At 36.4% G+C, this 23260-nt stretch overlaps 1 protein-coding gene across 5 annotated transcripts in view; it reads left to right on the plus strand.

Annotated features, from left to right (window-relative positions):
• The window catches only part of PLEKHA5 (pleckstrin homology domain containing A5), a 236352-nt gene that overhangs the window by 196366 nt on the left and 16726 nt on the right, over positions 1-23260 (plus strand). For 3 of the 5 annotated variants that reach the window (XM_080812520.1, XM_080812522.1, XM_080812521.1), the window contains 7 exons: positions 138-200; positions 1519-1599; positions 1734-1883; positions 9981-10082; positions 13650-13761; positions 15092-15138; positions 16961-17078. In XM_080812520.1, the coding sequence (XP_080668646.1) occupies positions 138-200; positions 1519-1599; positions 1734-1883; positions 9981-10082; positions 13650-13761; positions 15092-15138; positions 16961-17078 (673 nt within the window). Of the gene's footprint in view, positions 1-137; positions 201-1518; positions 1600-1733; positions 1884-9980; positions 10083-13649; positions 13762-15091; positions 15139-15941; positions 16131-16960; positions 17079-23260 lie in introns of all 5 variants that reach the window. The other 2 variants (XM_080812525.1, XR_013967334.1) reach the window with 2 other exon arrangements.

A 23260-nucleotide genomic window follows, 5' to 3' on the forward strand; every position in this document is an offset into this window, starting at 1 on the left:
GAATTAAACTTCTTTAAAGTATAAGAATCATTAAAATCCCATTTTTGTTATTGTTATATAAATCTAAAATGTTAACTATAGGCTAAATATTTTTTAATATTATTTTTAAACTTGCTCCCTGACCTTTTTCCCTATAGCTGTCACAAGATGAATGTAGAGGCACGTTATATAAATACAGACCTGAAGAAGTAGATATTGATGTAAGTGTCGGTATACTATGTATCTTGTCAGTACTCTGTTATATTCTCTGCCAAAACACTGGAAATAAGCATGACAAAAACTTCCTCTTCCTCCCTTGCCCTCTAAAATGACATCAAATAAAGTAGCATTTTCTTCTTTTACACTTGGGTTAAATTAAATCATCATTCCTCTGTTCTGTAACAACCCCTCCCCCCATAATTAGCTGTTGAGCAGACTAAGAATCACTTAAAGGAAAGTAAAAGACATTTCTAATCACAGAAAGTATGGAGGACTGAAGACAAAGTAAAATTGTCAGTCTTCTAGAGAAAGTATCAGCCTCTGAAAGTTCTGTCACTACTTCCTTTTTAAAATTTAGTCTTATTTTTATTGTATTTTAGATTGGTTGGCTTACAGCTTATATCTTCTCATTTCAGTATATTGTATTTGGTATAGCTTGAGTTTTGTCATCTAACAAAGATAGGTAGTTACTTTAAGAGATACAAGGCAAAGAAAGTGAAGTCTCCAGTTTCTCACCTACTTATCATTATGCAGTCAGGTTTGGGGCATATTTACATGGTTTACTGTAGTATTGAAATTTTCATGGAGTATCCACTGATTCTTTTATAATTAAGAAATTGGGGTAATACCAAAAATTTCAAACATTTAAACTATTGAAAATGATTTTTTTCTCCATTTAGCAAATTTATATTTGTATTATTGAAATTAGGAGCAATCTTTTGCTTACATTTTCTAAACATAAGAGCATAATTTTTAAAATATAAAAACAGAATCCAGTTGATATTTTCATTAAGGAGGTAAAACCACACTGAAATAATTTAAAGTTATATGAGACTGCTTGATTACTAACAATATCTCAAATTACGTAGATTAAACAGTATAGTTAAAATGCTTTTTCACTTTATATGCATGTTTATTAAGCACTGTATTTATTAAGCACTGTATCTTTAAAAGCTAATTTGGGGGCTCCTGGGTGGGCTCAGTTGGCTCATCCACCTAACCAACTGGATGGAGCCCCATGTCAGACTCCCTGCTCAGGGGGGGCCTGCTTCTCTCTCACCTCCCCACTTGTGCTCTTTGTCACTATCCTTGTCTTTCTCTCTTACAAATAAATAAATAAAATCTTTTTTTAAATTAGTACATAAAATAAAAGCTACTTTTTATGCTACTGATTGAAATAAAGATTGATCTCGTTAGGTATTCTATGGCTATCTTCAATGTGTTTTCTTGTCACACCTACCTTGAGTTACAGGACTACCTACTGCCAGTTACAGGAAAAATTAAAAAATTGCTAACAACAGATTTTCTCTTAAAACCTAGGCCAAGTTGAGCCGGTTGTGTGAACAAGATAAAGTGGTACATGCACTGGAAGAGAAACTTCAGCAACTCCACAAGGAGAAGGTAGGACAACCCTATTTATTATATACAATTGATGTTACTTTTTATGCTTCTTATCAGGACACTGATAAAACGAAAGTAAAAAGAATTAATTTGATGATGCAGAACATTAAGTGTAATTATTTTTATTATAATAGTACACGCTTGAGCAAGCTTTGCTATCAGCCAGCCAAGAGATAGAAATGAATGCAGATAACCCAGCAGCCATTCAGACCGTGGTGCTGCAGAGGGACGACCTACAAAACGGACTGCTCAGTACATGCAGAGAACTCTCCCGAGCCACTGCTGTAAGTAGCAGTTTTTCTAGAAGAGTCACTGAGGTACTATATACTTTTTTTCCCTTTTTTCTATTTGTTTCTATGTAATTTCATTGTCTTTAGTTCTTTTCTATAACGAGAAATTAATTTGTTATTAACTAATAAAAATTAAGGGGCGATTTGTTTTCTGATGCAAAATAAATACAATTATTTCTCTTATGGTAAGCATTCTTTTCCTTGTGAGATAGTTGTTTTGTAAGGGAGATAAATACTCTGTTTATGTATTATTCAAATGAAAACTTAGTAAATATGTTAACATTTATTGCATTAAGAAAATAAGTATTTCAGGACACCAGCCAGGCTCAGTTGGTAGAGCATGTGACTCTTGATCTTGGGGTTGTGAGTTCAAGCCCCGTGTTGGGTGTAGAGATTACTTGAAAATAAAATCTTAAAGGGGCACCCAGGTGGCTCAGTTGGTTAAGCCATTGCCTTCGGCTCAGGTCATGATCCCGGAGTCCTGGGATCAAGCCCCGCATCCGGCTCTCTGCTCAGCGGAGAGCCTGCTTCTCCCTCTCTCTCCCTGCTGCTCTGCCTACTTGTACTCTGTCTCTGTGTCAAATAAAACCTTTCAAAAATAAATAAATAAATAAAATCTTTTTTTAATGAACTATTTCATGGATTTTAGGGGAGTTAGAATAATTTTGAGAAGGTGGTAATTCGATTCATTTAACCATTTCACTAGGAAGCCATTGACATCATTTCATGGCTGCAGTGTGATTTCAGGTTGGATATTTCCATCATTTCATTTGATTCTCTTAATTATACTGTGTTGTTCATATTTTAAGAATTTAATATCCTTTCAGTTGTGATCTCCTTGAAATCAGAACCCTATCTCATTTATCTTTGTCACTCTAGCATCCAATACTGTAGGATATGCATTAAAAATTTGATGATTGAGGGGCACCAGGGTGGCTCAGTCAGTTATGTGTCCGACTCTCAGCTCATGTCCTGATCTCAGAGTTGTGAGTTCAAGATTTGTGTTGGGCTCCATGCTCACTCAGCCTTTCAAAAAAAAAAAGGTGATGATTGAACCAAATGACTTACCCAGTGTTAAAAGCTAATAAATGCTGTGCCTAGAATCAAAACTCCTATCTTCTGAGCATAATCCTAAAGACTTAAATCTACATAGATTTCTCTAATAGAGTCACAAAGAAAATATAGGCACCTGAAATGTCTACAAGGACATGGTCACTTAGTTCACCAGTGGTCGGTAGGATTTGGATAGGAAGGGGCAGTAAAGGGTAGTCCACACAGGATAAAATGCCTCGAACCACAACAAAGAAATGAGAATATGAGAGACGTGTTTGGAGAAACAAAAAATAAAAGTAACTGACTGGAATAGAGGATTAGGAATATGACATTAGAAAGGGAAAATGGGGCTACACTGTCGCTGCCAAGCTAATGAAAAGTTCAGTATCCCTATGGCAACCTAAGTCAAATCAAAATGTAGTTGGGTACTATTTCATGACTTGGTATCTGTTTTAGAAAATTCTCAGGGTGTATAGTGTTCAACTGAACTGTTATCTTTTCCCTTACCAAATGGGTTTAGTAACTTAAATTTGGTCAGTTGGCTTAAAAATGTTCTAGTAGAAATTAATCATGTTTGAATATCCCATTTTCTGGTTGTTACCAATGTAATCACTTTCCAGGTTTCTTTTCTTTGCCTTCAGTGTTATTCATTGGTCATAACAAACTCTCAATGTGTTCTAAGACATGTCTTACTACGTAGAATACAAACTGTACAACTTTTGCCTTTGTAAACGTTCATATTTGTAGCTCAAGCCTTACAGCATATGGTTAACACTCAACGGATGCTGGTTAAACTTAAAACTGAATTACATTTATGCTAGCAGAATCCCAGAGGATTCCTCTGATTCTTTCACAGTTGGTTGAGGTCATTTGTTCAAATCCAAGTCATGAGGTTTAGAAAATGCAAGAGGTATAACATTAACACTTCCATAGAGCAGAGCTTTGCTTCTAAGAACATCTTCTCCTCACCAGGTTAGCCATTTAGGTTTATAAAATTAGGATTAACACAAGGCAGACATGTAAAGCAGTGTCCCCATTATGTTTTATTTAATTCTTGATACTATATCTTATCTCTGTGAGCCCCATCCAATAAGCATACATGCTTTAAGCACATAGTTGTCTCTGTGTTCTCACCTTGTTTCTACTTCTTTTTACCTAAGCCTGATTAGTGAGAAAGGTTGTAATAACAATCAGTTTCGCTTGAAATTTTTCAATGTGTCATTGTCTTAGTTTGGGGTCTTTTCTGAAAGCAGAACCTAAGATGAACTGGGTTAAGATTGTTTATTTAGGAGATGATCCCAGGATGCAGAAAGGTGGGTATGTGGAGAATGAGACAGGAAGGGAGAAAAGCCAGTAAAAGTATCCCTACAGAGCTGGTTCCCACTGTATGCAACTGGGGACTTTCTGAGGAAATGAGTAGATAGCCCCAAATTTTCTACTGAAGGCTGGGAGGCTATCTCTCACTCATTGGTTGAAGTTGCCTCAGTGCCCTTAATTCACCCACATTCCCAAACTACCTTAGCTGGCTTGGCATGAGACACTGGTACCACAGTCCCTTGAAATTAGGTGGGCAAAGGGGCTATAGTATGAAGCTCCATCACGTCTGCTACAGTTACCTCTCTTAGAATTTATATTAGGCCTCATGTCTGTATGTAAGAGAAATATTCTTAGGCTTTATCAGCTCAGTGGGGGCTTCTCTTATTCTACCCAGCAATTCAAGGAAACAGATAATTTGTGACTCATCTAAATGGCAGCAAAAAATATATATATAATTCTGTGTTTTTCACATATGTTATCTGGTTTGATCTTTAAGAAAATCCTGTGCAAAACAAATATAATTACTATCTCCATTTATTTTCATATTTATTATTTTCACTGCACAGATGAAAAAACTGAGGTTCATGGAGGCTAAATGACTTGTATTGCTGACATAATTAGTAAGGAATAGAATCAACACCTAAATCAAGGACTTTTTCTTAGGTTTCTCTACTTTCTACTCCATTTCAATATCTGTATGGTCACATAACGTGTACTTTATGGAACTTGAAATCAAATTTAAATGATCTTACTCAAAAATCCAAAACTGGAATTTCAGAAATCATAAAACAGGTATAAAGACCTCCCATTCATCCTGAATCATGGTAGTAGTTCTGCTTATATATTTATCCACAGCAAAGTAATACCAAAATATCAAGTAATAACAAAAATCAGGAATATTTCTTGGAGCAGTTACTGGGTGCCAGATTCTAAGTACTGTACATGTGCTTAGTCCCCATAACTCCTTAGCATGGGTACTATTATGTTATAAACGGAAAACTGAGTCAGAGAGATTACCCAGGGTTACAGTGAGTAAGTTGTATGTATAGACTTCCATTAAACTGATGTGTGGACTAAGTTGGATTGTAGCTAGGAGGACCATAAGTAAACAGATTTTAGACTCCAGTGGATATACTAGAGCCTAGAGTTATAAACTTATAGGGACAGGGAATCAGGACAAACAAAATGCCTTGGGGAAAAGCTTGCCCATTAAATATCTTCATATACCCATTCATCCTCTATGTAATAAAAAGCTTCTGAGAATCATGGTTACAATAGTGTCATTTTTTTGTAGTCCTTCCATCAATATTCATGAATTGGCATGGAATCCGTTTTGAAAGATTTTAAGATAGTTTTTTTTAAAGATATATTTATTAGAGAGTGAGCACATGCATGAGCGGAAGGAGAGGCAGTGGGAACATTCAAGCACACTCCCTGCTGAGCTCTGCGCCTGATGCAGGGCTGGATCTCATGACCCACGAGATCACGACCGGAACCGAAACCAAGAGTCAGCCGCTCAACCAACTGGACCACCCAGGCGCCCCAAGATAATTTTTAAATCACCTGGTTATTTTATAATTACAACACAACATCCCCCCAAAAGAGATAGTCTGCTGTCATATACCTCCTGACGTGCTGCCGTAGAAAGTACCCAGCAACAGTTGTGGGGTATTTTTTACCAGAAAATCAAATCTGAATCTCGACAAGCCTCAGTATGTAACTACAAGTTTATAGGAAATAAAAGGAAACAGAGGAGCATGTAAGGAATACTGCAGGAATTCAATTAGCAAAATGTAGAGTAGGAGAAATTCTGCAGGTTGGGTAACTCAGTCTCATCCCCATATAAGTAACAAGGGCATAGAGAGGAGAATAGGGGTAATCATTTTTTACAACACTTAAGGAAGGGGCGCCTGGGTGTCTCCGTCGGTTAAGCGTCTGACTAGCATGATCTCGAGATTCTGAGATCAAGCCCCACTCTGGGCTCCCCACACAGCGGGGAGTCTGCTTGTTCCTCTCCCTCTACCCCTCCCACTGCTCATGCACTCCCTCTCTCACACACACACTCTCTCTAAAATAAATAAAATCCTTTAAAAAGCTTTTTTAAGGAATAAATATTAATGATTTTTAAAGCAAGAATTTCCATGTTATTTTTCATTTTAAGTTTCTTAAGAAATAAATTTTGAGAGTTCCCTAGGTGGCTCAGTCAGTTAAGTATCTGGCTTGGGTTCAGGTGATCCTGAGATCGTAGAATCAAGCCCCCGTTGGGCTCCCTGCTCAGTGAGGAATCTGCTTCTCTCTCTCTCTACCACTCCCCCTCACACCCCACTGGTGCTCTCTCTGTCACTCCCTCTATCTCTCAAATAAATACAATCTTTAAAAAAAAAATACATACTAAAGTATTTATAGATGAAATTATATGATGCTTGGTATTTGCCTTAAAATAATCCCACAAAGATAGAATAAGAGTACTGTAGTACTCAGGGGCGCCTGGGTGGCTCAGTGGGTTAAAGCCTCTGCCTTCGGCTCAGGTCATGATCTCAGGGTTCTGGGATCGAGCCCCGCATCGGGCTCTCTGCTCAGCAGGGAGCCTGCTTCCTCCTCTCTCTCTCTGCCTACTTGTGATCTCTCTCTCTGTCAAATTAAAAAAAAAAAAAAAAAAAAAAATTTAAAAAAAAAAAAAAAAGAGTACTGTAGTACTCAAAGAATAGGAGTACTATAGATGAAACCAGACTGGCCATGTTGTATTTAGAGTGGGTCCTACTTTTGTGTATATTTGTAAATTTCCATTGTGTGTGTCTGAGAAAGCAAAAAAATATCCACAAAATTGCTAACAAAAGTGTAATACAATAATAGGTATTTTTTTCTTTTTCTTTCCCTGTATTCTAGCTTTTCTACATTTATAAGTATATAAATTTATTACATTTAAAATTTGTACAAAAAATAATAGCCACTTTCTTTGAGATGGAATATAGTTTTTATTTCAGAGATTAGAAGAGAAACTACAGATACAAGTTAAAGATTAGAAATACAGATTACACATTTATGTGTGTGTAACATATTGTGTAACTGTTCTCATGGCTATATTTGGTTCTGAATTGCCATTAATATTGGACAAAAAAAGGAGGGGTGGTTGGCTGGCTCTGTCATTAGGGCATCCAACTCTTGATCCTTGGGGTTGTAAGTTCGAGCCCCACGTTGGGTGTAGAGAAATTACTTAAAATCTAAAAAAAAAAAAAAAGAAAAGAAAGGATAGAGTCTTCCTACATTAAAAACTTAGAAATGAATTATTAGTCCTATTACTTTCTTAATAAAGATCATAATATGTATTCTAGCTCTACTGCTAGATATTGAAATCCTCATTTTATTCTTGTTCCACATCCTAAAGTTAGACTGAGTTTTTTTGAAAATCTTCTGCCACCCCTGTAACAATCGTACACGTATACACGTATATTTTTTTTGCCCTTGTTAGAGTTAACATATTCTCAGAAAAGCACCCAATTTAAGTGCACAAATATGACTGATAGTGCACAAATATGACTGATATCCATATCAAGGCACTGAATTTTACTAGCATGCCAGAAATTCCCCTCCCAGTGACTACTTCCCTAGCAGACCACTTCCTGACTTAAACTATGTGTTAGCTTTTTGCTTACTTTTGAACTTTATAAGTTACATATATATAAATCATATATAATTATACGGTATATGTTCTTTGGCTTCTTTTAATATTGTGAGAGTCATTGCTATGGTTGTAGATTGGAAGATTTCATTTATTCTCTTAACTGTATATAGCACGAAACTTTTCATGGTTTGTTTTTTTTTTTAAAGATTTTATTTATTTATTTGACAGAGAGATCACAAGTAGGCAGAGAGGCAGGCAGAGAGAAGGGAGGAAGCAGGCTCCCTGCTGAGCAGAGAGCCGGATGCGGGGCTTGATCCCAGGACACCGGGATCATGACCTGAGCCGAAGGCAGAGGCTTTAACCCACTGAGCCACCCAGGCGCCCCACGAAACTTTTCATGTTTTTATCAAAAGCACTATTTCCTAATTTAATGCCTGTGATTTTAAGATAATTGTATGTTTAGAATTCATTACCCCTTTTAATTGCCTTATCGTACTGTATATTATCTTCTTGACAAAAAAAACAAAAAACAAAAAACAGGTCATATCTAAAGATTTTCAACATGGTACTTGTAGATTCATTAATGAAATGCTCAGGCAGGTATTGGGAGAAGCTGGTGTTACGCCAGTGCTGCCCCTTTGCTTGCTCTCCTCTTTTGGTTTGTGTTCTGCCCAGCCATAATCATGTTTGACGAGCCCAGAGGTAAAGGAGAAGTAGGTAAGCCCAGCAGGAAGATGGGACTCAGGCCAAATATTACAGTGCAGTGGCAGGACTTTGCAGGCTAGAAAACTTGAGAATATATTGTGTTTCTTCACCTTGAAAATAATTTCTGGCTCTACAGTGTATGTTTCCTATGCTTTTAGGATAAGAAAGACACGGATTCTTATCTTCCTATAGAGTGTTCTTACATTTAGATGCTTCTGTAGCGTTTGGACAGTGTCTTTTCTACAAGAGAGGTTAGGTGTTAGCCTGGCAATGCCATCTTATTTAACTGTCGGGCTGCCATTGGGTCTGCAGATAAAAAAGTAAATAAGAAGATCAGTATCCTTATTCAGGTAAAAGTTTGCTGGAGCCAAGTGGAAAGACTAATAGTTACACAATATAGAGGAGATATAACTCTTTAGTCCTTTATCACTTTGCCTTTTAAAAATTTTATTAATTGTGAAACCAGTTAAATAGATTCCCTAAATTATCTATACAATATAGAGATGATAAAAAACCTCCAGTGGTTTATCTCTACTTTTTTAAAAATGTAATTCATAATAAAACCTGCTTAAGAAGACATCTTAGATTCAAAAAGCAATTATTCCAAATGGCCAAATTCTAACACTTATTTTAATTTTTCAAAGTATGTGGCTTGATGGGGCACCTGGGTGGCTCAGTGGGTTAAGCCTCTGCCTTCTGTTCAGGTCATGATTTCAGGGTCCTGGGATGGAAACCCACATCGGGCTCTCTGCTCAGCAGGGAGCCTGCTCCCCCCACCACCTGGTCCCCGTTTGCCTTTCTGCCTACTTGTGATCTCTGTCTGTCAAATAAATAAATAAAATCTTTAAAAAAAAAAAAAGTATGTGCCTTGAATAATTTTTCGTTGCTGAGTTTTTAAAAGTAATTTTAAGCTAGTTGCATAATATACAAAGTAAAATAACTTTTTTTTTTTAAGATTTACTTATTTGAGGGAGAGAGAAAGCACAAGCAGGGGGAGAAGCAGACTTCCCACTGAACAGGAAGTCCACGTTGGGGCTCCAGCCCAGGAACCTGAGATTGTGACCTGAGCCAAAGGCAGTTGCTTAACCAACTGATCCACCCAGGTGCCCCAAAAGTAAAATAACTCTTTAAAAGAGAACCATTAGAAACAGACTGTTAAGATTATTAATCTTTCCTTCATGCTCCATACCCTCTTTCCTTATCCCAAGACTATTGGTGTTGTTAAACTGACATTTCCCAGGAATTACAAGAAAAGGAAAATGAATTATAAAAGTTTTTATGTTGCCCATTACAAACTATGCAATTTTCTAAAACCTGGAAACTTGTAATTACAATGATAACCATATAAAAGCACATTTTCCCCATTAAAGTAATTAGTGCTCTTTGATTTTTAGGAACTGGAGCGAGCATGGAGAGAATATGACAAGTTAGAATACGATGTAACTGTTACCAGGAACCAGATGCAAGAACAACTAGATCGCCTTGGTGAAGTTCAGGTACAGAAATGAATGGTTTTTTTGCTTTGTCTCAACTGGTTTTGACTGGTACTGTACAATCCACAATCCACCTTGTTCTATTTGTGCATGCCCTTAATATTTTTTACTTTATTGGCCCCCTGAGACCTGAGTTTAAATACTTCCAATGACAGGAATCTTACTATCCCACAAAGTAGCCCATTTCTCCTTGTTTAAAAGTCCTTTTATCTTTTGGCACACGGTGTGATCCATGTCATGTTTTTGCTCCTGCCTGCCTATATTGAAGTTAGCATTGAAGTATTGAATTAAATGGATTTACCAAATAAAGGGTAATTTTTCTTTTTATAAGATTTGTTCTAATCCGGGGCTCCTGGCCTCCTGAGTCAGTACAGTGTGCAACTCTTGATCTTGGGGTTGTGAATTTGATCCCCATGTTGGTTATAGAGATTACTTAAAAATAAAATAATAAGGGCCACCTGGGTGGCTCAGTGGGTTAAAGCCTCTGCCTTCGGCTCAGGTCATGATCCCGGGGTACTGGGATCGAGCCCCACATCGGGCTCTCTGCTCGGCAGGGATCCTGCTTCCTCCTCTCTCTCTCTGCCTGCCTCTGCCTACTTGTGATGTCTCTCTGTCAAATAAATAAATAAAATCTTTTTAAAATAAATAAAATAATAAAAACTTATTCTAATGCATTCTATATTAAATGCCTCTTTTTTTATCAAACTATTTTAGCCTGTTGACTTTTGATATGGTGTGAAAGATACAGCACTGCTTAGCATAAAGAATCCAGTTTTGTAAATAGTCCCATCTGGAATCAAGTTCCAGGGGTTTATTTTCTTGTCTTAAAATATAAACAGTAATATAGCTGTCTTAAAGTGTTCCCCTGAGAAAGGGAGATAATAAATGTTCAATAAACATAAATAAAATAATAAAAATAAAGTAAAAGTCACTTCATGCTTGTGACTATATAAATTTAGCCATCTGCATTGGAAACTTTCTGAACCAACAGACAAGTCAATATAAGGACTAAAGGTTAGTAAATTTGACTCTTAGAAAACCAGCTGTCCTCTGTCTGTCCTGTCCAGTATAGGAGCCACTGGCTACATGCTATTGTTGGGAACTTGAAATGTTGCCAGTGTGACAAGAAACTGAATTTTTTTTTAAGTTTATTTATTTATTTATTTATTTGACAGAGAGATCACAAGTAGGCAGAGAGGCAGGCAGAGAGAGAGGGGAAGCAGGCTCCCCACTGAGCAGAAAGCCCAATTTGGGGCTTGATCCCAGGACCCTGAGATCATGACCTGAGCTGAAGGCAGAGGCTTAACCCACTGAGCCACTCAGGTGCCCCAAGAAACTGAATTTTAAATTCTATTTAATTTTAATTATCTAAATTTAAGGATCCACATGTGGTCGTGACTTCTATATTGAGCAGTGGGGTTAATACTAACTACAGTAGGGAAAGAAAAAGAAAAAAAAAAAAAAACCCTGAAATATCTAAGAAATAACCCAGGGGTCAGCAAACTTTTTCTGTAAAAGAGCAGATATTAAAGTTGTGAAAATTCATTTTTAGCTCTTAGGCCACAGCAGTTTACCTGATTTAACTTAACAGAAAACATTCATCCTGAAAATGTAACATCTACATTATAGGGCATAAGACTTGAATAAATAGAGAAGTGGAATTGGTAACCCTTGTCCATGGATGGCCTGATTTAACATTCTCTCAATGAAAATTCTTTGTATAAACTCAAATTCCGTTCGACCAGATTTCTTCCAGAATTCTTTGAAAAAATTAACAAAATGATACTGTTTTAAAGGTATATGAAGGCCACAGTAGTTATTATTCTGAAAAAATAAAGAACTAGGGGCACCTGAGTGGCTCAGTGGGTTAAGCCTCTGCCTTTGGCTCGGGTCATGGTCTCAGGGTCCTGGAATCAAGCCCCACATCGGGCTCTCTGCTTACCAGGGAGCCTGCTTCCCCCTCTCCCTGCCTGCCTCTCTGCCTAGTTGTGATCTCTCTCCCTCTGTCAAATAAATAAATAAAATCTTTTTTAAAAAAGAAAGAAAGAAAGAACTAGAAGGCCCACCCTATGAGATATAACATTGCACATAGACCAGTTACATAGTGACTCTGCACTTAAGGATTCACAACTGTAAAATAAAAATAATAGTGCCTACCTCTATCAGTATTGTAATGACTAAATATGTTGATATTCTTGAAGCAGTTAGAATAGTATCAGGCACACAAAATAAACTTTAAGTGTTTATTAAATGAATAACTAAACGGGGCACCTGGCTGGCTCAGTCCGTAGAGCAGGTGACTTAATCTAGAGGTTGTGAGTTCAAGCGCCACATTGAGCATGGACCTTCCTTTAAAAACAATAATAATAAATTAAATAAGCAAACAATGAGGGCAACATAAACAAACTTAAAAGATGGTATGTTGGCAAGAAGTATTGTTGACCACTAAAATTCAACAAGAGTGACTATTCTGATCTGCAAGTAAATTTCTTTTTGATTTGGAGAAGCAATACGTTAGGAAAGTGGACAGAGAACATGACTAGTTAACCTATAGAAAGTAGAACAGATTGCTAACAAGTGTTTGAATATTGTTCAAAGTCACCAGGAATCAGAAAAATGCAAAATAATAAAAAATGAGATTTTCATTGTACACCTTTCAGATAGGTAAAACTTACATAAATTTTTTTTAATTATTGCAAAAATAATATGTATCCTATATACATGTGCATATATCTGATTTTTATCATTGAAATTCACTCCCTAGAAGTCTGTGTCAGTATTCACATCCCTGGCTTGTTCTTGTGTTTGGGTCTTGTGTGAATACTTCCTTCTTTTATTTTGATGTTTCCAGCCCTGTGGCTTGGAAAACTGGATAACTAAGGTTACATAGTGCCTTTTTGAAGCAGCATAGCATAGTCTATATGTTTATAGACTTTAAAAGTATGTTTTCACCCCTCAGAGGACTTTAGCTGTATTGACTGTATTCTAGTATCTTCAGTTGTCAAAAACTGATAATTCAGTGAAAAAAATTTTTCTGGTCAGTGTGACAGTTTTGTACTTCATTGCCTCCCCCTTTTTTTAAATAAATTTATATTCCAAAAAATGATTTCTTGTTATCCAAACTATCAGTAAGTCATAGAGTTCTATTAGAATCTTGTTGAAAATCAAATGATCTCATTTTCTAGAACTTCTAGAACTTAGGAAATTAGTATACTTCCCATTTCTTTTTTCTTCTCCCTTAAAATTTTTTTTTTAGTTTGAGTTTTGTGAGTTTCTATTTTGTTCTGTTTTCTTTCTGTTTTCTATTTTTCAGTCCCTTGTGATCAGCAGTAATGCAAGGCAAAGCTTATTGAAGAGATGTGAAATAGTGCACTTAAGTCTGAGAAATTGAATTTTTTCTTTCTCTGTTTCATCAAAGGCCACAGATGTTGCAAAATTTGGGAGAGTCAAATAGATCATACTAAATATTCTCAAAATTTGATCCACTGCAATTCTCACTTTTTAAAATATGTAATTAGTGGAATTTACAACTTTTTTTCCCCCCTATATATGGGCTCTTTTTCCTGAAAGACTGAATCAGCAGGAATTCAGCGTGCACAGATTCAGAAAGAACTTTGGAGAATTCAGGATGTCATGGAAGGACTGAGTAAACACAAACAGCAAAGAGGCACCACAGAAACAGGTGAATCAGCTTTTCGCAGTAATTGACCATAATCTGATGTCTGAGTGGAATGACACAAGGCACCTGGCTGACTCAGGCAGAACAGCATGCAACTCTTGATCTTGGGGTTGTGAGTTCAAGCCCCGTGTTGGATGTAGAGATATTCTACAATAAATAAGTAAACTTTTGGGGCGCCTGGGTGGCTCAGTGGGTTAAAGCCTCTGCCTTCGGCTCAGGTCATGATCCCAGGGTCCTGGGATCGAGCCCCGCATCGGGCTCTCTGCTCAGCAGGGAGCCTGCTTCCTCCCTTCTCTCTCTGCCTGCCTCTCCGCCTACTTGTGATCTGTCAAATAAATAAATAAAATCTTAAAAAAAAAAAAAAAAACAATAAAAAAAAATAAGTAAACTTTTTAAATAAATAAGCAAACAAACAAGTGAGTAAATGGAATGACACATAGAATTGGATTTCTTTTTGTTATTTGAATGGATTTTTGACATCAGAAAACAGGCCCTTATGTAACATTGAATCAGTGCATTTATAAAGTAAAAAAGCAAAAGTTTGCAACAAAAATTAGTTACTGTTTTTTGTGTATAATTATACACACGCATAACATTTTGCTTTTATGAATTTTTCCCCACAACAAAAAATGGAATCATTGTATACTTATTTTTCAGCAATTTGGTTTTGGCTCCTGAACAGTACAGTGCAATCATAACTGTGTAAGAATTCATTGTATAGATGAACTCTAATGTATCCATTTCTCTGTTGTTGGACATGTAGGTTGTTTCCAGGTTTGGGGTTTGTTTGTTTGTTTTCTGTCATAAACCATGCTGTAATTGTATATATTAGTGTGTGTATGTGTGTTGTTGTATATATAACTAAATGCACATGCTAGTACTTATGTATCACAAGAAGCTGGAAATGAGCACACATCTTTCATTTTGATAGTCACAGCCACATTGCCCTCCTAAAAAATTGTACTGAATTGTGCTTACATCAGTAGTGCTTCAGAAAACCTATTTCCCAGTACTCTTATTTAAACATATTTTAATTTGTATTTCAATTTGTATTTTTAAACGTAATTGGTTTCAAATTCTGAAAACATTAATTAAAAAAGGGATTAGAAACTGAAGGCTTCATTTCAAATAAATGAAATGGGGGCGCCTGGCTGGCACAAAGGAGCATGTGACTCTTGACCTCAGGGTTATGAGTTCAAGCCCTACTTTGGGTATAGAGATTACTTAAAAATAAAATCTTTAAAAATAAAATAAGTGAGATGAAATGATTTCTTTTTTGTAGATTTAAATATGTTTAGTATAAGTAGTTAATATTTTATAATTTTTTTAACAGGTATGGCAGGGTCAAAGCCTTTCTCAACAGTTAAGTACAAAAATGAGGTAAGTTTGGATTGTCTATCTCTAAATTATTTTAAATGTATAACACATGAATTAGAATTTGTCTTCTCTTCATAACAAAAATGTTTCCTAAATATATTTAAGGTATTGTTTTAATCTTGAAATTTCTCTAATTCAGTAATTTGATTCTTCTAACAGATGTGGTTTTTCTTCCCTTAATGCAAAAAAAAAAATGGAATCACTACTTTTCATCTGTGTTAGAACTTTAACATTGTCATACTTTTTCTAATATAAGTAATTTGAATATTTATCATTATTTCTTATTCTTCATAAAATTTGTAGGATGATTGGTAGATAAGTTGACTGTGTGTCATGCATACCATTAGAGAAATTACAACTACAAAGAGATACTGTCAACCTGATGGAAAGCATCCGCGGTCTTGAATTTTGTATTAAAACCAATCAAAAAGAAATGTTTCTTTATTTTGTCTCTTAAAATCACAAAAAAAAAAAAAAGGCAGTAAGATTTTTAAATTAATTATTTTCTTCTATTTTTAAAGTGAAATAACAGTAGTTCCATACATCTGTTTTGATGTTAAGCTTCAGATGAAAGCTAACCTGTGTGTTACGGAAAAAAAAAATTAGATGAAGCCAGATTTAAGACCCAGTTACTGGCTATCATACTTTGCATTTTGTATTTTACTGTTCAATATGAGACTTTTGGCTTGGCAGTATCCCTTTAATTATCTTAAAGTGAATTTAAGTTAACTTACCATTGCAAAGAATTTAGATATACATAATTCAATGTGCTTATCTAAATAAGGTGACTATTCTACAATCTTTAGGAAGAGGAAGTAGTCCCACCTCGTCCTCCACTTCCTCGGTCCTATGACTTTACAGAGCAGCCTCCCATAATCCCCCCTCTGCCCAGTGATAGCAGCTCCTTGCTCTGTTATAGCAGGGGCCCAGTCCATCTGCCTGAAGAAAAGAAGATTCATCAAGTTCAAGGATATCCAAGAAATGGATCTCACTGTGTAAGTGGCTTCAGTAGCCACAGAATAATCAATCATGTACCTGATTTTGAAAGTTAATTTATTTTACACTCAAACTTTTTTTTTATCATAACCCCACTTTTAGCCAATGTTTTTTCTATCTGTTTGTTTATATATAGTTATCATTTGTTTTTTTCCTGTTTTGGTTCTACCATTCTCATTTTTTTTAATTTTTTTACAATTTTAATACTTCATAATTTCATATTTTTAATAAATTTTTTGTAAAGTGGTTAATATACCATTTCAGGATATTAGTGGCAAAATATCTTTGGATCAGAAAGAAGTGAGAATGAAAAAAGATTGCTGCTAGGAATGATAAAAGGGTTAGGATATGGGCACTTCCACCTAGGAAAACTATTAGAGGATGTGGACATTGCCAAGGAGAGATGTTACCCATGGAAGCTGGAAATAAGAGGTTTGGGGTTAAACAAATAAATGTAAAATGTGGTAAGCCAGAAGAGAATGAAGGGGATAAGGAATAGGGCTAATTGAATTAATATGATGTAATTATTTTCAGACTTCAGATGTGCTGTGATTAAAAAAAATGCTCTAATGACTTTGTCCCTAATAAGAATATTCTTAATTTGAAAACTGAAACTTTTACTGGTTAAAAATATTTCAGATATTTTTTTGCTATGTTAGCTGTAATATATATAGATACATATATATATCGGTTGTGCCTGTACCCAAGATAGCTGACAGAGGCTTTTAATTTTCAGGGTTTGATTTAAGGCTTTAGAGGTAAACATTATAAAAGAAACTTATACCAGTTTTTTGTTTTTTGTTTTGAAATTGCACATGTTCCTTTCAAGGGTCCAGATTATAGACTCTACAAGAGTGAACCTGAGTTAACAACAGTGGCAGAAGTTGATGAATCTAATGGAGAAGAAAAATCAGAACCTGTTTCAGAAACAGAAACTTCCGTAAAAGGTCAGCATTTGGAGATACATTTTATCTCCTATGTTTTCTAGACATTTTAACAATAATAAAATCAGTGTTGGCCCAGTACATATGTAAGTCCACAATCCCTGATCTGAAACCTTTGGAATCTGATGAGCTTCTGAATTCAGAAGTTTCAGGTATTAGGAAGGTAACATGACCCATAAACCATACATTACACATCATCTCAGCTAGGCAGGAGGCCACATCCCCTTCTGAAATAAATTAATATTTCTGGAATATTCACCCAAAGAAGAATAAAGACTAAAAAGCTTTGTATCAGTCCAGGTTAGGTTTTAACTGAGAAATAAGTACATTCCAGACTTTTTTTTTTTTAAGATTTTATTTATTTATTTGACAGACAGAGATCACAAGTAGGCAGAGAGGCAGGCAGAGAGAGAGGAGGAAGCAGGCTCCCCGCAGAGCAGAGAGCCCAATGCGGGGCTCGATCCCAGGACCCTGAGATCATGACCTGAGCTGAAGGCAGAGGCTTTAACCCACTGAGCCACCCAGGTGCCCCCATACATTCCAGACTTTTAAAAAGCTTTCCATTTCCTGAGATTTTGGGGTAGGGACATTTTGGTTTTCTTCAAAACCAAACTTATTCAGAATTATACAAACAAGATTAAGGGCCAAGGGGCACCCTACACTGGCTCCTTTGGTAGAGCATGTGACTCTTGATCTTAGGGTCATGAGTTGGAGCCCCACATTGGGTATAGAGTTTATTTAACCAAAAAAAAGTAAATAAACAAATTCCATGACATAGTACTCTTATCGGGTGTACTCTGACTTTTTAAAGCTTATTTATTTAATTATTTTTAGTAATCTCTACACACAACATGGGGGTTCAACCCTGAGGTCAAGATTTGCACACTCTTCCAACTAACCCAGGCTGGCACCCCTGGTTGTTTTGTTTTGTTTTGTTTTGTTTTGTTTTAAATACTGATAATTCTTTAAGGTTGTAAAGAAAAAGGATAGAGGGGGCTGTAGTCAAGAATAAAAAGATAGAAAAGGCCAAATACAGTGCAATGATTCAGTCTTGTTTGGATTGTGGTTTGTTTGTTTTAAAGTCAGTTAATTAACATATAATGTGTTATTAGTTTCAGAGATGGAGGTCAGTGATTCATCGGTCTCATGTAATACCTTGCTTATTACATCACATGCCCTCCTTAATGTCCATCACCCAATTACCCCATCTCCCCATCCTCCTCCCCTCCAGCAATCCTAAGTTTGTTTCCTGTGATTAAGAGTCTCTTATGGTTTGTCTCCCTCTCTGATTTCATCTTATTTTTCCCTCTCTTCCCCCATGATCCTCTGTTTTCTTTCTTAATTTCCACATGAGTAAGATCATATGATAACTGTCTTTTTCTGATTGACTTATTTTGCTCACCATAATACCCTCTAGTTCTACCTATGTTGTTGCAAATGGTAATATTTCTTTTTTTTTTTTATGGCTGAGTAATAGTCCATTGCAAGTACACACACACACACACACACACACACACACAGACACACACAACATCTTCTTTATCCATTCATTTCCATGGTGATCTGGACTCTTTCCATAGTTTGGCTATTGTGGACCTTGCTGCTATAAACATTGGGGTGCAGGTACCCCTTCAGATCACTACATTTGTATCCTTTGGATAAATACCTAGTAGTGCAATTGCTGGGTCGTAGGGTAGCTCTATTTTTAACTTTTTGAAGAATCTCCATGCTGTTTTCCAGAGTGGCTACACCAGCTTGCATTCCCACCAGCAGTGTAAGAGGGTTCCCCTTTCTCTACATCCTCCCCAACATTTGTTGTTTCCTGAGTTGTTAATTTTAGCCATTTTGACTGGTGTGAGGTGGTATCTTACTGTGGTTTTGATTTGTATTTCCCTATGCCAGGTGGTGTGGAATATTTTTTTATGTGTCTGTTGGCCGTTTTTATGTCTTCTTTGAAGAAATGTCTGTTCATGTCTTCTGCCCATTTCTTGATTGGATTATTTGTTTTTTGGGTGTTGAGTTTGATAAGTTCTTTATAAATCTCAGGTACCACCCCTTTATCTGATAAGACATTTGCAAATATCTTGTTCTACATGTTGTTTTTTGGTTTAGTTGACTGTTTCCTTGCTGTGCAAGAGCTTTTTATCTCAATTAAGTCCCAGTACTTCATTTTTGCTTTTGTTTCCCTTCCCTTTGGAGATAATGTCTTGCAAGATATTGCTGCAGCCCAGGTCACAGACATTGCTGCCTGTGTTCTCCTCTAGTATTTTGGTGGAGTCCTGTCTCACATTTTAAACTTCTACCCATTTTGAGTCTATTTTTGTGTATAGTATAAGGAAATGGTTCAGTTTCATTCTTCTGCATGTTACTATCCAATTTTCCCAACACGATTTGTTGAAGAGACTGTCCTTTTTCCACTGGATATTCTTTCCTGCTTTGTCACAGATTACTTGACCATATAGTTGAGGGTCCATTTCTGTCTTCTCTATTCTGTCCCAGGGTTCTGTGTGTCCATTTTTGTGCCAGTACCATACTATTTTGATGATTACAACTTTGTAATAGAACTTGAGGTCTGGAATTGTGATGCCACCAGCTTTGGTTTTCTTTTTCAACATTCCTCTGGCTATTCAGGGTCTTTTCTGATTCACTACAAATTTTAGGATTATTTGTTCCAGCTCTTTGAAAAAAGTGGATGGTATTTTGATAGGAATTGCGTTGAATGTGTAGGTTGCTCTAGGTAGCATAGACATTTTAACAATATTTGTTCTTCCAATCCATGAGCATGGAATGTTTTTCCATTTCTTTGTGTCTTCCTCAATTCCTTTTATAAGTGTTCTGCAGTTATTAGAGTACAGATCCTTTACCTCTTCGGTTAGATTTATTCCTAGGTATCTTATGGTTTGGGGTGCAATTGTAAATGTGATCAATTCCTTAAATTCTCTTTTTTCTGTCTTATTGTTAGTGTATAGAGATGCAATGTGCATTGATTTTGTATCCTGCTATGTTGCTGAATTCCTGTACAAGTTCTAGCAATTTCGGAGTGGAATCTTTGGGGTTTTCCACACAGAGTTATCGTGTTATCTGTGAAGAGTGAAAGTTTGACTTTTTTGCTTATCAAATGCCTTTCATTTCTTTTTATTGTCTGATTGCTGAGGCTAGGACTTCTAGTAGTATTTGACAATGATGGTGAATTTAGTATATTCTTTTACCTGTAAGGTCACTGTTTCTGTAGATTGTCTCTGTTCCTTTCTGGTCTGTTACTTTTGGGCTCTCTTTCTCCTTAAAGAATCCCCTTCAATATTTCTTGCAGGGCTGGTTTAGTAATCACAAATTCTTTTTTTCTTTTTTTTTAATTTTTTTTTTAGTAATCACAAATTCTTTTAGTTTCTGTTTGTCCTGGAAGCTTTCTCTCTTATCTCTCCTATTTTGAATAACATCCTTGCTGGATATAGTATTCTTGGCTGCACATTTTTCTCATTTAGCACCCTAACAAAGATGGTCCATATCTTGACTGAAATGATTATACAGATATATGCCTATGCAGCTATGGACAAGAATGCATTTATCAAACCTCATCAGTTACACATTAAGATCTGTGCATTTTAGTTATACATGCACTAGGAAGGAGCAGTAAAGACAAAAACTGGAGAGTTTGAGGCACCTGGCTGGCTCAGCCGGTTAAGTGTCTGCCTTTGGCTCAGGTCATGATTTCAGGGTCCTGGGATCAAGTTCCGCATCAGGCTCTGCTCAGCAGGGAGTCTGCTTCTCCCTCTGCCCCTTCCCCTGCCACCCCCACTTGGTGCACATGCGTGCTCGCTCTCTCTCTCAAAAACAAATCAATAAAATATTTTTTTTTAAAGCAAAAACTAGAGAGTTTGCCACTTACCGTCATTTGAGAGAGTTCTGTAACATTTCATGTAGAAAGAAAGTGGTCAGATATAGAAAGTCTAAGAAGCAAAGAACTAAAATATTTATAGCAATAGCATATAAAACAGGAGCAAACTTATTGGTATTAATATGTTCTAAAGTCCTTGTATTGCTCCAGAGTATGATAGTGGTCATGATTACCTTTATACTTTAATAAGTTAAGTGTGCATGCTTAAGGATAAGATAAAGAAAAGAAATAGACTGTATAATTTCTAAACTAGTAGGGAAGGAAACTGAAGAAGAATCCAAGAGAAGAAAAAGAAAAAATAGAGGAAGTGGGGAAAATATAAAACAAAAAATAGATGGCAGAAATAAATCTAAATACATGAGTAATTATAACAAATATAATTAAACTAACTGCTTCACTTGAAAGAAAAACATTGTCAAACTGGATTAAAAATAAAGTATAGCTATATTGTGTTTATAAAAACATCTAAAATGTAAGGAAACTAAAAAATTGAATGTAATGCTGAGTGAAAACATCACGTTGTAGAAAGATACATAACATATAGCTCCACATATGTGTACATTAAAAATATGCAAAACTGTAATAGTATTTTTCTTTTTTAGGAATTCAAATATTACAGAACTATAAAGAAAAACAGGGGAAAGATAAACGCATAATTCGGCAGTTAATTACCTCTGAGGAGAGATGGATAAGGAAAGGGGATTAGGGAGTGTTTTAATAAAGGTCATGATGATATTTCTAAGCTATGTGATGACCAGATGGGTAGGTCATTCTTTATGCTTGCACATATTTATACTTATTCCTTTTTATCTGCTCTGTTTAATAAAAACAGTTAAGAAGAAAGTCTCTTTCATTTATCCAATCAATAATTTTGTAGTAAGTGCTAAGTAAAAATTTAGGTAGTGTATAAGTTAATGAAATATCAAGCATATAGCCATGATTTGAAGAAACTTTTAAAGCAGAGATTCACAACAAGCCACCTACAAACCAGATCTTTGTTCTTCTCCTTGTTGATGAATGCACAATACACGGCCAAGATTTAAAAAAAAAAAAAAAAAAGAATCAGGGAGTATACCCCACTTGAGCAGACACTTCACAAGACTAAGACCGTATATTCGGGGCACCTGAGTGGCTCAGTTGGTTAAGCAACTGCCTTTGGCTCAGGTCATGATCCCGGAGTCCTAGGATTGAGTCCCGCATTGGGCTCCCTGCTTTGCAAGGAGTCTGCTTCTCCCTCTGATCTTCTCCCCTCTCATGCTCTCTCTCTGTCTCCCTATCAAATAAATAAATAAAATCTTTTTTTAAAAAGACAGTGTATTCATATAGCAAATAAATGTATGAAAAGAAGTGCTGTACATTTAGTCACAGGAAAATGCAGATTAAAACCAGTGAGATTGGGGCGCCTGGGTGGCTCAGTGGGTTGGGCCTCTGCCTTCGGCTCGGGTCATGATCCCAGGGTCCTGGGATCGAGCCCCACGTCGGGCTCTCTGCTCGGCGGGGAGCCTGCTTCCCCCTCTTTCTCTGCCTGCCTCTCTGCCTACTTGTGATCTCTCTCTCTGTGTCAAATAAATAGATAAAATCTTTAAAAAAAAAAAAAAAAAAAACCAGTGAGATTGAATTTATAGTCATACCACATGGGCCAAGTTAAGACTGGCATTACCTTTTTAAGTTACCTAAATTTTTTTCTTTAAGATTTTATTTAGTTATTTGACAGAGATCACAAGTAGGCAGAGAGGCAGGCAGAGAGAGAGGAGAAAGCAGGCTCCCCACGGAGCAGAGAGCCCGATGCGGGGCTCGATCCCAGGACCCTGGGATCATGACCTGAGCCGAAGTAGAGGCTTTAACCCACTGAGCCACCCAGGCGCCCCTACCTAAGTGTTTTTAGTAGTAGTTCAGTTGTTTTGCGGGGATTGTCCAGATACACAGTTATGTCATACTTAAATTTTCCTTTTTTCCTTTCCTCATTTTATACCTCTTCCTTCTCTGGAGCCAGTGGTTGCACAATAGTGTTAGTAGAGAAGGTAGCAGATATCCTAATTCTGTTGTAGACATCAGTGGAAATGCTTTTAAACTTTTCCCATTGATCATGGTACTGGCTTTCATATGGGCTATCATATTATGGAAGTATCCATTTATTCTAATTCAGTAAGGCTTTCCTTTTTTCTTTTTTTTTTTTTTAAGATTTTACTCACTTGAGAGAGAGACCACAAGCAGTAGGGAGAAGGAGAGGGAGAAGCAGACTCCGTGCTGAGCAGAGAGCCAAATGCAGGGCTTGATCCCAAGACCCTAG

Source organism: Martes martes (assembly GCF_963455335.1).
Source record: "Martes martes genome assembly, chromosome: 8".
In the NCBI taxonomy this organism is placed as follows: domain Eukaryota; kingdom Metazoa; phylum Chordata; class Mammalia; order Carnivora; family Mustelidae; genus Martes; species Martes martes.